This window comes from Ammospiza nelsoni, chromosome 6 (assembly GCF_027579445.1).
Source record: "Ammospiza nelsoni isolate bAmmNel1 chromosome 6, bAmmNel1.pri, whole genome shotgun sequence".
Lineage (NCBI taxonomy): Eukaryota > Metazoa > Chordata > Aves > Passeriformes > Passerellidae > Ammospiza > Ammospiza nelsoni.
The window spans coordinates 30558742-30576586 of NC_080638.1; the positions used below are offsets into that span (position 1 = coordinate 30558742).

The window sequence follows — 17845 nt, forward strand, 5'->3', positions numbered from 1 at the left end:
AATGAAAAGAACCACAAGCAGTAAAAAGAACCACATCTTAAACTCAATATCTAACCTCAAAATCAACAGATCTGTATTCAGATATACCATAGTCTTTCTTCAAAAGATGAGTAAATAGGTTAAGGAAAATATTTAAATAGCCATAATTCCATTATCTTTATGGATAAATCAATGCTAATAAAATACATCTGGCATAACAATATATTACAAGCCTTCTTAGGTAATGAGACTCTTTTCTGATGGACAGAAATGACAGAAGCAATCTTACTTTTTCTTAATCTAAACTGTAGAGAGTTCCCAGACTGAAATTCTTCCAGAGTAGTGCTTGGGTGTTAGAGAAGGCAGATCAGTTCAACAAAACAAATAGATTTGCATAATGAAAATAGATTTGGATTATTGTTTTGAAATCTAATATCAATATATACTTTATTATGGGCACCAACTTGCAAGCACACTTTAATTTCTTGCTTCAGTGAAACTTGTGAAACTACCAGCAGTCCTGCACATAGTTTGCAGGCTCCACGCTGCTGAGTGTGTGACAATTTTAAGTCACTGTTAGCTCTGTATTCTGGTGGATAAAATCTAACCAATCACCCAGCTGCAGCTAACATTTAGGAGTAGTTTTCTGTGGACCCCATTTTTTCCACACTAGAGGGGTTTGGCTGGCCGTTTTTCTCCTTTATTTTTGACTTGTCCAAAATACAGCTCTTAGGAACACCTTCTAATTCAATATATAGGTCACATTGAAGGATTACACTGGTGGCTGTTACTAAATATGGTGTGATAAGAGATCAAGGGCAGTTGAAAAAAAGTTGCTGTTTTGATATGTAAAGCCTTATTTTACAATATTATTAGCATTATATCTGCAGTTGTTACTGAGGATACCATGCCAGCTCTTTTGAAGCATGGTTGCCTGATAAATGTCCTTTGGCCCTCCCCAAGATCTTACTGTCCTTACAGAAGTGTACATATTGAATTCATACTGAATTCTTCTAGAATGTCATAATTTCTTCTATAAGCGTACATATATGCCCTTATGGGCATATTTAAAGAAGTAGGACATTTCCAATATTTCAAACATGTTGAAGTCTGCATTTCGTCTCTGATGTGGTGGTCATGGTGATGTAAAAAGATATAATCACAGACCTAAATTATCGTGAGGAAATTAACATGAAGACATTTTCTTACCTTCTCATTTACTAAATTATATCTTCTCAAACTATAAAAGGAATGTTTCTGGTCAGGATACTATTTTAAGGAAGGAAGAATTTACATGTGTAATTCATACTGCATTTCTTGTATCTCAGATCTGTTAATAATGGCATTTATCTTGTGTCTTGGGACATGCCAGAGGAGCAAGCTACCTTTGCATATACTCTCCATTGTTTATGCATTCCTCTCACACACTTTTGTGTCCTCATATGACCAATTAGACCCTGCTGCTCCCCTTTGCCTAATAAATCACAGCTTTGTCCACTAGTGATGCTGGTACTAATGTGAATGTAGTTCTGCTGCTGAGCTGGGCCTTGTAGAACACACTGTAAAAAATGTCAAGTGTTTGACCTGTGACAAAAGCCTGAGTATTTTATTTGAAAGGACAAAAATTTATTTGAAAAGGGGAGATAAAAAATCTGATTATGATGATGAGTGAAAACCGTTCTCGTGGTTCTTTAACAGTCATAGTACATTCCTCTTCATGTGTTTAATGCAGTCTCAAAATAGCATTCCTTATTCTAGCACTTGGTTTCTGTACTTCTGTGAAATTAATGGTCTAATGAGCACTAAAAAATCTGGCCTCAGTTACATCAGACCCCAAAATATAGAATTCTTGTTAGGGGTTTTTCTAGCAAATAAAAGCTTCCTTAAGAATTTACTAACATTTTGCCGTGGAAAAAAATCATTTAAGTTTGAATCGAATATGTGATATTCAGTGGGAATCAATAGCAATTGAAAGTAGAGGAAAAATATTCCAATAAATAAAAACGTGAAGGATTGCTATGGAAACAGTAAATGAGTTAGTCATAAAGCAGGGAAGACTGATAAAAGATGCTAAGGGCATCAGAGCTGTCTGATAAGTAATCTGACAAGGAGAGGGGTAAGAGGATGGTGTTGTAGCAAACCAAGAATAAAATAATGAGGATGTAAAATAATGAGTAACCATGTTGACAAAGTAGCAACATTCGAAAACGTATCTGTATTTTTTTAGAGAAAAAAGTCCTTTGTATTTGAATCAGATGGGCTTCCAAATTCCTTAATAATCAAACAAGATGTTAGATACCTACTAGACTCTGATGGTTTATAGCTATGTTCTAGGAATGGTCTTGGAAGACTTCAGTGGCTGCTGAAAATTTCAGTCTGGGAATGATGGTTCTCTGGGAATCATCACTAGGCGGGAAGGTGATACTATTAAAAGAGTTCTGGGAAATTTGGGACATTCAGGTACTATTGGGTACTTTTATCAGTGATGTGAAAGAAATTGTGAAATCATTACTAATGTGCAAGTGATACGAAAATATTGCAATAGTAAAACTATGGCAAGGCAGGGAGAGAGAGCTGTTCATATAACTTGCTAACATGGACCCATTAAAAGTGCCAAGTACCTTTTAGAGTAGCTGAAGTTATTTATTTCAAAAACTGAAAATGCAGAGTAGACTGCATTCTGAAAAGCAGCAACTCTGAAAAAGATTTAGGAGTCGGTGAATAAATAATTCAACTTGATCTTCTAGTGTGATGTTGTGGCACGAAAGCTAATTCAGTGTATGAATATGAACAGGAATGGTAGATGTAGGAACAGGTGATTTTACTTCTGAGTGTGGCACTGGTGAGGCTGGGACTGAAATTCTGGTTCTCCTTTTGATATCTGGGGTTTGAACAAGGCTTTAAGAACAGATTGCAGAACAGGCTGACTGTACTGACTTAGGGCTCTAAAAATTCCTTAAAAGAAAGTTAAAGATTTAAATAATATGAAAGAGACTGAGAAGAATGGTGTTTTCATATAAATACTTCCATGGGAAGAAGGTCATAGGAATTGAATATTTTTTACTGCAGAAATTATAGTAAAATTAGAAGTAAGGTCTGTTCTTAATAGCTGGGAAGATCATTTGAACACAACAGCAAGAAAAATGAGTCTTCTGTGTTTCAAAATATCAAAACTAAAACTTTACAAGGTTTTCCTTCAACTCGTTGCAATTGACATAATAGTCAAATGGTCTGCAAATGGTCAGACTAGAGAATGCTGCTTTCTTGACTTAAAGAGTATGAATGTTGAGAAGGTTTCACTCCTAATAATTTGATAAATCACAAAAAGTCAACAATGGTTCTGGACAGAAGTTTTTTAATTGTTTGTCCTGAGAACTACAGCAAAAGACTTGTAATTGCAATATTAAAATGTATATTGAGGACAGTTGAAAAATTAAAAGTAGGTATTTGGATAGGTGTTTTGGGAATATAACCTATATATTTACTTAAATATATATATATATAATATATATATATATATTTACTTAAATATATATAATTCGTCTTAAAAGAAGAATTTGAATAAGCTCTTCTGAAAAAGACTCAGGCCACTTACTGCTTATTTGACATAACTTCAGGGATCATGGTGCCAGCAGAATGGATGAAACCTTTTTTTCAGGGAATGACAGTGTAGGAACACAGTAATTGCATCCAAGTGTGTGGACAGCAGGAGTGCTCTAGAAAGAAATTCCTGGATGCCAGTCATTGATATCTGCAAGTGTCTTGTTGCTGGCATTATCAGTACTAGAGGATTACTGATTTTGTTGCTGTTCAAGAATTAACAGATTAGTGTACTGAATTGATTTACTTCAATGTCTGTGAAGATAGTGGTGGCTAAATGCCTTGAGCTGTTTGAGAGCTGATGGAGATCTTGGGAAAATATCCCTCCTTAGTGACTGTCATGACAATAAATAGGTTTATATAAATGAAGAGGTTGAGATACTTTTCTTCTTCCTTTAATCACTCTGTTCCTTCCATGCACTCTTCTTTCTTGGTGCATTGTCCAGCCTAGCCATTAGATTCCAACTGCCCTCCATGGTGTGTCTGGGACAAGCTGAGTTTCTTGTATTTCAGTTTATTCACCTGTGACATGTTCTTTTCTGTTTTTATTTCATTGTGAGTCTTCAACACAGTGTTTTGTAGAGAAGTACAAAGTTCTGTTATTTTATCATCAATAGAAACTGCCTTGGGAAAGGATTTTAATTCAGATAGTTTGTGTTAGGAATTTTATTCTAAGTAGATGTACAGTCCATAGCCAACCTATAGTTTTTGACCTTTTCTTTTTGACATCTCAATAGTTTTCTGTACCATAGTTCAATGTGTTCAAACTATAAACTATCTTCATAGTTTTTCCTAGAGAAACACATGAAGGTGGAATTTGGTGATGGGTATGGCACAGGAAGAATTCTGGTCGAAAAGTCTCTTGCAGGAAAAAAGCCTCCAGAGTAAAGGTCATAGGGTGTCACTTTTTACTGGTGTTATTTCTGGAATGCATCTCTGTTTAATAGTCCAGTAAATTCTTTCATGGTCATCTCTTAGCACAGGATTTTTCCTTAACTGAATGCTGTTTCTTTCATGTGTTTCATTTGCACTTTCCTTATCCAGTAAGAAGACACTGATGTCTAATAGATGGAAAATAAGGTGAGTGATTATCAGTCAGACAGCCAACATGGTTGGGACTGTTACAAATGATCTCTTCTCATCACCCTGTCTCTTCTCTCCAAAATAGGATCCTTAGTATCAACTTGCATTCCATGTGTGTTTTCTTGGTTTTTAATGCCACATGAATTGACCACCTCTTACCATGTTAGGGCCAACACTGTATGTTGTCTCAGTCGCAGAAAAGCCCAAAAGTTTGAGTAGGGCAAGTTGTATGCACACATCATGGCTGAATTCTTTCATTTATTGTGTTAATGAGTGCTGCTAGCTACTGCTTGTTCTAACAGGCTTACTGATCAAACAGAAAAATTATATGCAAGATTCTGGTGGAGGCTGAGTATGGAGTTTGCACACTTCTTAGCTAAAGAATCAAATGTCTAAAAATTGAATGAAGCAGTCCCCAAGTTTAACACCTGACTTCATTGTGTGTCTGGTAAAACTTGGTATTTGCCCAGGGATAGCTGGGAGGCATCACTGAGAAGTTCACAGGCTGAGGAAAATGGTGTTGGTAAGTCAATATGTAATAATCCATCTTGTTTATAGCATCTTCCCCTCAAGTCATTGGAGAGCCAGTGTCCCCCTGTGCCATCTTACAGCTCTAACACAAATTGTCTTTAAGCACAATGCACTTCAAAACCAACATACCTTCCAGCTCTAGAAAGACCCCAGACCTTACCTTCTAAAACTTCATGCTGTAAAAATTTAAAAAGATGCCTTGATCTTTTTAAGACAGAAGTCTTCCTGATTTGATTTGAAGACCTGTTGGTTCTAATAGAATGAAAGGTAGTTATTCACATATTATTTATGACCTGTACATTCAGCAGTTTTGCTGAGAAGTAGCTTTACTGTTACTGGCAGTATAGTATGGGAATAATGCTCCTATTATTGTCCTCATCAATTAGAAAAGGGATGTTAGCTGTAGAGAAGAAACAGGAGGATTTTTTCCCCTATGAGAAATTGCACAACAGCACAAATCAAACAGTAGCCGGTGATATTACTGAAAAATTATTTATGGCTGAAAGATTTGAAATTGCCCTGTTAATGTTTAGCCCAAATCATAGCTTCTCAACAGGGAAAAGCATTCTGTTTCAGCATATAAATTGATAAGCAAATTCTGGAAGAGAGGTGAGTGGAAAATCAGCAGGGAGGTGTAGATGAGAAGCAGAAGTCCTAAACTACACTAACTGTGTGAATGTTACCTGAACCAACTGACACCAGGGTGGGGGGGAGCATGTGAGAGGCAGGAGACTGAGCCCACCAATTCAGAAGGGTCAACTGCTTGGTGAGGTTGACTGCTGATTTGAAGGAGTGTGGTTACTTTAAAGTAGTTTCTTAATGGCCTGGATTTAAGTTTAATTTGACACTGTTGTTGTGAACCTTCTCTAGTTGTTTCTTTTCTTATGCCCACACACTTCTGTTAGTAGTTTCGTGGTGGTAACCGATCATTTCTTGTTGTGGTAATCTCTTAGTCCTTTGCTGTGGTGTTCATTGCAGCTTTTCCCTCTCACATAAGAAACCTTGTTTTTCATATCTCTTCGGAAGGAAAAACACCATGTGTGACTCATGGGTCTCATATTTTTTATCATGGTACACCTCATCCTTTTTTTATTAGAGTTTCTTTTTATCTTTATTAGAAGGACAGACTGTGCCAGATTTTATATACAGAAGGTAAAAAAATGTCGACACTTCCAAGTATTCATAGTCTTAGGAAGTTGTTTGAAATCAACCATTTCATTGGTGTCAGGAGGGCTTTCTGGGCTGCAGGTAGAGACGTGCTGTAGAAATCTGTATGGTCTTCTTAGCAGCAAAAGAAATGTCATTTTTTACACTTGCTGGTCTCCCGCATTGTTAAAGATCACACATCCCCTTCAGTCAAGTTCACCTTTATTTAGTTGAAAAAGATGCTGCAAACATCCCAAAAGTCTGTCCCTGGCTGCTTATATTTTAGAGACTTGTGCTGCAGTAACTAGGACGTCCCTTTTTAAAGTTTAGTATGATATAAACTTAGCAAGAACAAGGAGTCAGATTTGGGAAATTACTTCATGCTGTTGACTTTGCTAGGTCTCCTAAGTAGTGAATTTAGGGATAAATCTTAGTAAGCAGCACCTCCCTTTCTGGGACAGAATAACCATAGCTTCATAAAACTTTTCTATATGAGAGAAATTAAAACTATCCTAAATGTACCTAATTGCTTAATTAAAAGTGGAATTTGCTGAATTTGGGATGTTTGATCTTGAAGTTGTACTACTTTAATCCTGCTATTATTTATGTTGGACCTTTCTGAGTTTTGTTTTTGCTTAGAAAAAGAAGATACACTGAAAGTAAATGACCCATGCATGCATTGTTTTGACTTTGTCATAAAGCTTGTGCATCCTTTGGACTGAGAAGTCCAGCTTGGGTGATCTGCAGCTGTAATGCATAAATAGCACTGGATTAGCCTCTGAGATTTATTGTCGTTTTTAAGAGACTCTGAATTTTAAGAAGGAAAACTTCTTGTAAATTAGGATGAAATCTTGGCAAGGCCTAATTCCAGATGGAAGTTTGTCTCATGTTATTTTCTCTTATGTTAAAAAATTCAAGGTTGTGTAATCATGTAGTTTTAACTGAGTGATAGAAATAAAGTTTAGTTTACTGAGCACTTTGTATCACTATAATACCTTTGCATAAAGCTATGACAGTATTCTGTGAACATTAATTAAACTCTGTGACACCTCTGAAGTGGAGGCAAGTCCTGTTTGCATGCTTTACATATGGAAAAGGTTGCACAGACAAACTGGTGGTGCAGTTCCTCAGTACACATCTTCTGTGAAATAGTCACTCAAAGATGTTTCACTTTTCTCTTCAACCAATGTTTCCTTCAGCCAGTTCAAGTGTTTCAAGCGTGCCTCTATAGGATTTGTTCATAAGCAGTATGGATTTATTTTCCTAAACTATTTTGTTATTTCTGGTTGGAGCACAGCCCCACATCATTGAATTGGCATAATTAAAGGGAAAATAATGCATGGGGAAAGAGTCTCTTAAAACCAGTTCACCATAGGTTAATTAATTGTGCTATAGATGAATGCTATTGGATCCCACTGAATTAAGCAAAAAGCTTCTATTGGGTTTTGCCAGTCTTCAGTAAAGCCAAAAGGAGAAGCAGCTCTCTGGATACTTACATGCCAGTCCCCCCTTACCCCCTGCAATTCTTCCCTTAATGAACAAAAACCAATCTTATTCTGGCCATATTTTGCTGCTTACTAACTTGCTTGTTTTCTAATATCATAAAAACTAAACATTCTCTAATTGGAAAAAAACCTCTTCCTTTTAAACTGAGGATTCAATCACTAATCATGGGCTATTAAATCCCAGATTATTAAATCACTAATTGCAGATATTAAATTATGTCACTTCCTAGGCAAAGTAACACCCAGTTTATATTAAGAAAATGAGATGTCAGAAAGATGGCTCTGTGAAAGAGTTATATAAAAAAACCCACTAAAGCCGTATCAGTGCGATGATGAAGATTTTCAGTTATACACAAGACAGCAGATTCAGTGTTAGCTGTAATTCTGTACCTCTTCATCTATATATCATTATAGAGCTCCTCAATATACCTTTTGTCTCTTCAAGCTTTTTTGACACCTTTAAAAAACAGACTGTTCAATTGGTTTAATTCTTTCACTGCCTCTTTACAGCCGTGAGGATATTTTTCCCTGGCTCATCTTTTGTCTGCAAATGGGTTTGCTTACTATAATGATGGGAAATAATTTGCTCTCTATATCAGAGCTATTTCTTTCTGTGTTGTTCATCACAGAATTTATTTCATCAAGCTGTAAAGTAAACAGGATTCTCTTATCCCTCCTTTCACATGTGAGAAACTGAGACTAAAGCCAAGCATTTTTGCAAGTGGCCACCTTGAATTTACTCAGCCTGAACACTAATAGGTCTAAATGAATTTCAGCAGACTTCAGTTTGTGTATTGGGGCATGAAGACTATCCTGCAAGAGTAGAATTCAAGCTCTCTTTTTAAATTTTATCTTTTTAAGGCTGTCAGAGGCTTATAACTTGTACTTAAGCCAGGCATTTGAACCAGCAATTAAGAAGTGAAGGTCTTTTTATGTCCTTTTTGGTACCTTTTCACTAGTCAAGCCATTTGATAAGTCTTAAAAGTCAAGTGAGGCAAACAGTTGAGCATATTTTTCTTTTTCACTGTGCCTGTCTGAATAACTGCATTTTTCCCTTGAATTTACAGCTTCTGTCAGTCCTGTACTCTTAAGAGGCAGTTTAGCTGATTTAGGGAGTGAATCAGTAGATTTAATGGACTACACTGATCTTACTTTAAACAGCTAATTTTCAATATCCTTTGGGCTATTTAAACAAGCAGGAAAAGTGCTGCTGATCTGATCTGATTACATTTCAGTGTAGTCTCCAATGATTGAGTGTTTAGTACATTTGAATTGGGAGAAGAAGTATTTCAAGTTTTAGCCTTCCAGTTCATATGAATTTCAGTTTAGTAAAAGCTGGAAGTAGTTTAACATGTGATGTGATGTCTTCATAAAGTTAGGTAGGCAATGTCCAAGTGGCTCAAATTAAAAAAATAAATAAGAAATTAAGAAGACCTAGCCAGATAAAATGGAAGATATTGACTTCAGCTTCATGTGAGACCAGAACTAGCTGTTTGCCTGCATTCTCACTGTACAGCTCAGGCAATCTGAAGGAGCTGTGTAACTTTGCAGCTTGTGCTCCACCTAATTAAGAGGACTGTCAATCTGGTTGTATTCTCATCACTAAGATGAATTTACAATGTAGCTATGTGCATGTCTTTAGCCTACATCTAATGTAGCTGTTTATTCTGGGATGATTCTGTTGTAAGAATTTTCATATCAGTGACCAAGCAAAAAGGGTAGGGTTTTACTCAGCTGTACGCGAGGTACTCTCTTGGTTTAACCCCAGCAGCCAAGCCCCACGCAGCTGCTCATGCACTCCTCATGATGGGAAGGGGGAGAGATTCAGTAAGGTAAAAGGGAGGAAACTCATAGATTGAGATAAATTTAATAGCTAAAGCATAAGGTGCTGGTGTAAGCAAAGTGAAACAAGGAATTAATTTACCAATTCCCATGGGCAGCAAGTGTTCAGCCATTCCCAGGAGAGCAGGGCTCCATCACGTCTAAAGGTTGCTTTGAAAGACAGACTCCATCTTTCTGAATGTCCCCCTGTTCCTCCTTCTTCCCTCAGCTTTACATGCTGAGCATGGTGCCATATTGGTGTGGGATATCCCTGTGGTCAGTTGGGGTCACCTGCCCCAGCTGTGTCCCCTCCTGCGCACCTTCAGCTCACTGAGGTGGGGTGGAGTGAGAAGCAGAGACAGCCTTGGCACTGTGTGAGCTGCTCAGCTGTACTGAAAACGTCCCTGTGTTACCACCGTTATTTTCAGCACAAATCCAAAACATATCCCTATACTTGCTACTATAAAAAAATTCTACCCCATCCAGAACCAGCACAGATACATATGAAAATAGCTATTCAGTAGGAAAGCATTGCAGAACAGATTCTCACATCCCCTTTCAGTAGTGACACTCCTTCTTTTGCTTATCCACATGCAACAGTTGTGCTCTGTTATTCCAAAATTGGATAGCTTCAGTTCAGAAAGTTGGAATGTCAAATCATTCTGCCTTCTGATGACTGATAACTATCCCATAAACTAAATTTTTGCAGATACTCTTGCTAGTAAGGAAGGTGCTTTCTTCTTGAATTGCAGTAAGACTACAAAGTCTTTATACATGACACAAAATGTTAATGATCTCTATGAATACAATGATAATAAAAAATTATAGTCTTCCTATGTATGCATTAGAATCTTTATTTCTTGATTGATTAATAGATCTTATTTGTCATCTCAGGCAGTGCCATTCATTGCACTGCACATTGTAACCCTTGGTTGTTTCATTCTGTCAGTGTATCCCAGTGTGTTTTCTAGGTACCTTTATGGTTTCTATTAGAAGCTGCCTAGATATTTTCTGGTACTGATTTGTTTGGATATGATAGTTTTGAAATGTGTCCTGTTTTTGACAAACCTGCTCTCTATAAAGTCTCTGTGAAGTTTCAGGGACAAATTAGTATCAACTTTTTGGTAAAGATCCTCAGTACGCATGTGTCTTTTGATAGACTTCTTTATGTAGCCTATCCACAAAACCACAAGTTTTGTTGTACTTATTGTAAAAGTTGATTAATGCTCAGGCTTTGGGAGACAAACAACTTCGGAATAGTTGAGATCCTCACAGGTGTGTGATACCTTTGTGTTGAATTAAATCAGCATGCATCCCTTCAGTTAAAGTACAAGGTTATTTTAAGTGTAGTTTCCTTGAAGCTTCCATTAGAATCAGATGTTAAATTCCGAATTTGCAATCAGAGGAGATAGTCACTGATGGATGATGTGTACCTTTCCTCCTTCTCTCTCCTTTCATGTCAGTTCAGATCCCTCATGGGGAAATGAAGTACCAGCTAAGCATAAGATGTATAAAGTAGTAAAGACAATTCTTCAGAAAGACCTATGCCAACTCAACAAAAAGTTCAGTTGCTCTTACCTTGTGAAAGTCTGCTATGTTTGTGCCTGTGTTCTCATATATCTTCTGTAGAGTGTTGCCTAATTTCTTTTGATATCTGACTAACCTAATTTCAATTTCCTCAATTGTAGAAGTGTCAGGAAACTTTCACATAACATGAACTAAGCAGTAGGTCTATTCTGTTATAGCTGTTGAATTTTTCTGCAACTATTATTCAAGTCCCTGGGTGTTTGCCATTTATTTGAATGATTGATAGTAGACAAATTAGGCCACAGGCTCAGGGCAGGGTGAAGTATTTTCTGGTGTATTTTTACAGCATTTGCTGAGATGAGGCCTTGATCACAGGTCAGGTTTGAGTCCTACTGCAGTTAAGTATCATTCATTACTGGAATGCAGTGTTGCCCTGTTCAGTAGCACCTAGGACAGCGCTGATTCTGGCAGTGGTGCAGACCCTCTCCTCAGTCTCCCCACCATGTCCAATGTGCTGTTCCACTGCTGGCCTGTGGGACTTGAGGTCTGTGTCCTGGGAAGGGACAGCTAAGCCTCTGCCAATGGGACTGTGGAGATTCAATAGATGTTTGTGTTCTTTGACTGCAGCTCATGGTAGGTGAGGTCAGAAGGGCACCTGTTCTTCATTTACGTTGCCTGTAAGTCATTGGTAGTTCTACGGGGGGATGATAGGAGTAGGCAAAAAAAAGAAAGGTAATTAAATCTAGTTTTTCAATACCAGACAGTTCAGTCAGGTAGCATATCTCATATATGACTTAGTAAGAGGCCTGTCTGTGGTGGCTGGGTGCCATGGGAAACTAGTCATCAGAAAGCATTGCATACCTCTCTCAAGTTAAAACCACACGGATTGAAGGGGTTTGCACCGTTGCTGTCTCTCTTTGTGCTAGATAACTAATCTTTTCCAGCATGCTTTGTATATTTGCTGACAAGATACTTCAGCTCACTAATTACTAATCCTTCTGTTTGAGCTATACCAATACTTGTCACTCCTACTACTTCAGTGTTTGGCAGACTTGCAGTTGAAGAACAGATCTGGAAAACAAGGTGAGAGGAGAAAAAGTGAATACAAGGTGTCTTCAGTCTTGCTCAGATGCTGCAGTGCTTCCTGTCCTTAAATGTTACTTACCTGCTGACAAGCAGATTCAGTAATGCCTATCTTAGTCATTTATATAGAAGTATGGATAACTACTAGGTTTTTCTTTCTTGCTGAGCTTCTCATGCAGACTAGATTAAAGTTCATCAACCCAATGGTGATATTGAGTTTCTTGTGAAAAAAAAAAATCAATTTGGAATCATATGTACTTTAAATCATGGATCTGTCAAGGTGACCCTGTTTTTTTTTTTGTTTTTTTTTCTGTTTGTCTGCAGAAGCTGGAAAAATCCAACTTTGATAACTGGGAGAACATCAGAGGACCCAGTCTGTGGGAAGATTCCAGGACGGTTCAGAAACAACGGCGGGAGGCTCTCCGTCTCAAGACAGAGTGACTGAGAAAGCTGCCTTTGGTGCCTCTGGGAAAAAAAAGTCTCAGGCTGGACTGTCTTAATTTTTAATCCAGTGTCAGGAACAGACATGGGAACATTTGCACTGAACAATTCAGCTGGTGTATATATAAGTAACTGTGAGATCAGTCCAAAAAGCATTGTACTATATGAAGCTCTTTGTTTGCATCCATTTGTGCAGAGTACCATGGGCTGTATATGTGAATTTTCAATTAAAAAAAGCTGATTATTCTACTGAGAATATCCCACTGTTTTTCAGTCTCTAACATTCAAAACTGCTTCAGCATGGAATAACATTTCAAGAATCACTTGTCAGTACCAGAAGTTGTCATCCTAATGAGAACAACAGTGCTGTCATCTAGATGTGTGTGACCAGATAAGTGCTGCTTCACGGAGTCCCTGTATGACTTCAGGCCCTTTAGCTTGGAAGGGACTCTACAGGCATATAAGCTGTTCAGAACAATGAGTCCAATTTTGGCTAAATAATACTCTTGTGTTTCTTTTCCAAGGACTGCATAAAGGCATGTACTGAGTGTCAACTGATAATTGGTCAAATAACATTTGTTTAGCTGTGGTTAAATTTCTGTGATTAGTTTATCAATACCTTCATGCAGGCTGGACCTCTGCTCTGGAACCTCTCAGTTTAAATTGGAAGAACTCTTCCTTGCAAAGAGCTGTGCTGCTTCTCTGTGAGTACATATGACAGCAGAATCTTCTTCAACCACTACATAGTGGCAGAGCTCATCTTACATGTGCATGTGCATAGAAATTTTTTATGTTCCAATCAATTCTTCTGAAATGCTTGTCTTTTTATATTTGTCTTTGTGTGCTAAATCTTTGCTGTTAGAGGACATTGTGCTAACATTCAGGACCCTTCTGCCAAGAAAGCTCAATGAAGAAGCATCTAGTCAAGTTTTCAAATGAAATGAAGCTTTTGATAAGAAGTTGCAACAGACTTGTGAAACTCCTCATCAGAGGAATGGAGCAGTAGAGCACACATTAACAGCAGAATCTCGTTTCAAAACTCTCAGTGACACCTATATGTAAACCGTTTGGAACTGCTTTTGATAAAGGTGTGGCCTTACTCCCCTCTGCAGGATGTGTCAAATGTAATCTGAATGTCCTTTTGGACACTTTTAGGGTAGCCTCCTCATGTAGATCTTCTCTCAGCACTTCATTTTCTTTAGACTGTCAGTGGTGAGGCCCAGTCTTTCACTCAGGAAGAAGAATTAACACTGATTTTTAGGGAGTTATAAAGGAATTCATAAAGCATCACATGAAATATCTTAGGCATGTTTTGTGCAAGTTTTCTTCTGATAAGCATTGTGAAAACCATCAGAAAGTGGTGGATGAAATCTGGAACAAAGTTGGAGCTGTGCGTTTGTGTGTTTCGCTGTTCAATGCCATAGATACCTCTGCTTCTAAATCGAAGTATGAACAAATTAAACCACCCGGAGAGGAATAAGAGGATCAATGCAAGAGTAGGAAATAACAAATGCTATAGGGAAACCAGTGAAAAGCTAGAATACTGTGAAGGGATAGAATGTAAGAAAATAGTGCAGAAGGTAGTCTCACACCTAAGGAGTTGCAGCTGTACTAATCAAGATTAGGAGCAGGCCTGCCCTTAATAGGCCACAGCTGTGTCCAATAAGAAGACGAGCGCTACAAAAGAGTGGCTTAGCTGGGTGAGGAGAGAGCTGGAGTCTTTTGGTTGTGCTGTTAAAAGAGTTGGAGTTTGTTGGCTGTGCTGCAAAGAAGTAGTCAGTGCTGCGAGGAGATGTCCATGAGAAATCAATAAGAAGGTATGGAACTTTTGCAATAAGATGGCAACAGAATATAGAGGTATTAAGCTGTGTTAGACCTAGACAAGGAGGAAATTGAATTGTTTTGTCATTAGGCAAATAAAATATAAATATGACAAATAAGGAGTAATTAATACTGCATAACTTCAAGGCTTAAATTGAAGTTCAGGTGCAGTTCCACTGACTGTAAGATTGATCATTCAAAGGACATCAGAGCTTTGGTTACACTGTCAATGTTCTCTCAGTTAGGACTCTGGCTGCATCACACTACTGTTACAGTGAGAGCTAGACCATTGGAAATGTATCTTTACATTCCCCACTGGTGTGGACTCTGCATATTCACTGCCTTTTTGAGAGGATGCACATCTTCCTTTTCACTGTTTTGATTGAGGGAGATGGGAAGCTGCCATTGCTTTGCATATGGAGAGGCGTGCTCAGCTCCCAGGCTTGCATGGTGCCTCACAATATGGACCAGCACTGCTCCTGAAATAAACACACAGCTTTCTAAGAACAGCATGTGGAAGAGAAGCAGCCCCTTTCTCCACGGGAAGAAGCAAAGATATTTCTCTTACATGAAGCCCTTATCCATTTTCTTGATGAACAAGAACACTCACTGAAATATCCTGTGTATTTTTAGTAATGTGATATTCTGCAAAGACTGTTTTGGGAATGGTCATCTTTTTTCAGCAGGTTTGGAATGTAGTTGTAGATAATTACTTATTTGGAGCAATTTATTATGTCCTAACTTAGGATCGAGTCTTAGTTGATTGTTTGCTGGTTGTGTGGTCTCCCCTGCCTTTCTTAGGCACTAACTGCTTCTGAGGGCATATGTGTAACTACTTTTGAAGTGGCTTCTCTGGAAAGCAATGGATTTATCTTAGCATCTCTGAGAAAAAATGATATGCAGTTGGAAGACTTTGCAACTTGCCCTTGTCTCCAACTTACATTTTAGAAGACAGCCTATATCTATTGGTTGTCCACTAAGATAAAAACCCACCATGTTTTTTAATGATGACTTATATTAATATAATTTTTTAATGTTGACTCATTTATGAATTATAAAAAATGCCAAACCAACAATAGCTGGTACAGAAGCTGTACTTTTCATAAAATGGGAAGGGCTATTCCAGCAATTCATCGTTATTGCCATGCACTTGAACAATGGCTTGATGTTTTATGCTGTGCTTTTCTTAGCCATTCAATTGGAATAATACTTTTGAAAGGCATGTTGAGAGCCAATTAAGTCTCTTAAGTTGTCATGCAACCTAGGGTAGAAGGCACTCCAGAAATGTGGAGAATTATAGTTCATAACAGCAGCAGGAGAGGCAAACTTCAATTAGTTCAGAATTCATGCTCAGTTTGGCTGCTTATTTGAACTGTCCTTTTGAAAGCCGGCTAGAGCACTTCTAGTTCTCTTTAAGGCTCCTGAAGACAACTTTGTTCAGCTCCTGAATCATAGTTCTAAATGTCTGTGAGTGGAGGGGAGTCAGAGTTAACTAAGTACAATTGTCAGTCTGAGACACTGATTGACATTTTTGCATTTTTGATAACTGGCATCCACAGGTCTGAGGAGAATGAAAACAAGGCTTTAGTCAGGGGTGTTCAGTATTACCAAGGTTAAAAAGAGGACTGAAGAAGCCAGATCTACTGTTGCTGAAATTAGAAATAAAAGAAGCAAGCCTGGCTAGGTGTCTGTGTGTATGTGGGCTGAAAAATCAGTTTCAAAATCCCTGTTCTGACAGTAAAGGAGAAGGTGTTTATCTCTCTCATAAAAATTGTAGCAAGGTTGGTGTTTGGGATCTTCCATAACAAGAAAAGCAGCAGGACCTAGAATTGGAAGAAGGCTGGGGCACCTTTCTCCAGGGTCAGGGAGAGATCAGCATAGTGCCACAGATATGTGGGTATCTGCCTGGATGGTTCCTGGTGGCAGCTGTCTGCAGCTCTGTGTGAGATCTGCCCTGTGGATCCTGCTTATTGAGAGTTGTTTTCCTACTGTACTTGGAATGTGCAGATGTGTGGGTGACCCAAAATGCTCAATATCTCAGTTTAGCTGTAACAGATGAAGGAGAGCCTTAGTAAAAGCTGTAGCTGCTGTGGTGCAAAAAAGCTTTCAAAACTACAGAATAGCACAGCAGTTGAATTGTGAAGTCCCTAGATACATCTGGAGGAGCAGTTGGATGTTAAAAACTTACAGAATCAGAATGCAGAGAGAAATCTTGCTCATAGTGATCTTCCAAGATCTTGAAAAAGGGTCCAGTACCCAAAAAAGATAGGTCATGGTGTAGTAAGACATGAATGATGGGAGTTTTGGATCAGAATATAGAATGCAGAAACTTCTGAAAAGCAATTTAAGTCTATCCCGTCATCAGCTGGGGACCAGTCCCAAAAACCAGAGGAAGAAATCAATTTCTTCACTGAGAACAGCAATTTAGAGAAATTTGAAGGTCAGTGTTCATTGGATGTTTTTTTTACATGGACACTGTGTTTCACTGTGCTTGCCTATGTATGGGTGAAACTCAACACAGTTTTCAGCCTGTGAAATAACTACACAGACCCTTGTACTCCTTGATGATCTTGCATTTGCTCTGACTTGCTATGTTTGCATTTCCAGCTTGAATCCAGGGCAAGTTTCATTTTATATTCTGTATTTTCCAGAGGCACTTATTTCTGCAAGAAATGGGAAAGTCTAATATTATCCTTTGCTACAAACTATGTCCACTTGAAAAAAAAAAGAAGAAGAAAAGAAGGGCATGATTTAAAGTCTTAGGAAAGCAGAATAACTATTTTTATGTTAAGATGGTCAAAGAATTTTCCTTAAAGCTTTTGTGGTTAGAAGAGCTGCTTATTGCCAGTGTTTCAGTGGAAAACCACCTTTCATCCTTCAGTGGCGTAAGGTTCACAAAAAAATTTCCACTCTTATTTTAGACTAGCTGAGTAGAAGCCTTTAATCAAAGGGAGGTAATTGCTTAGTGTTAGGCCTTCATTTCTTACAAAGGCTTGCAACCAGACTCAGCCAACACACAAATAGTCTCTAGACTTAGAAACAAAACCTCCATACAGATGTTTTTCTTAAAATTTGTACTCTTCCCCAGGAGCCAAAAGCAGTCTTTCATACCACTGGAATTGGACTGACCACAGTTTCTTGTTAAGCATGTGTTTAACTACACATGTAACTGTCTTGCTTAACACAGGCAAACAAAGTTTCACCCTCACTGATTTCATGCTGCCTGGGACATGTTAAAATCAAATGCAACCAAAGCAACAGAGGGTAGTGCTGCAGAAAGGACATATGAAATATGTTTATACGTTGCA

At 38.1% G+C, this 17845-nt stretch overlaps 1 protein-coding gene across 4 annotated transcripts in view; it reads left to right on the top strand.

The window, feature by feature from the left end:
• Positions 1-12972, top strand: part of LOC132074597 (cytochrome c oxidase assembly protein COX16 homolog, mitochondrial) — a 44028-nt gene extending 31056 nt beyond the window's left edge. For all 4 annotated transcript variants that reach the window (XM_059474497.1, XM_059474498.1, XM_059474496.1 and 1 more), the window contains exon 4: positions 12600-12972. In XM_059474497.1, coding sequence (XP_059330480.1) covers positions 12600-12716 — 117 coding nt within the window. In that variant the 3' untranslated portion in view covers positions 12717-12972. The remainder of the gene's footprint in view (positions 1-12599) is intronic.
• The last annotated feature ends 4873 nt before the right edge of the window (positions 12973-17845 follow it).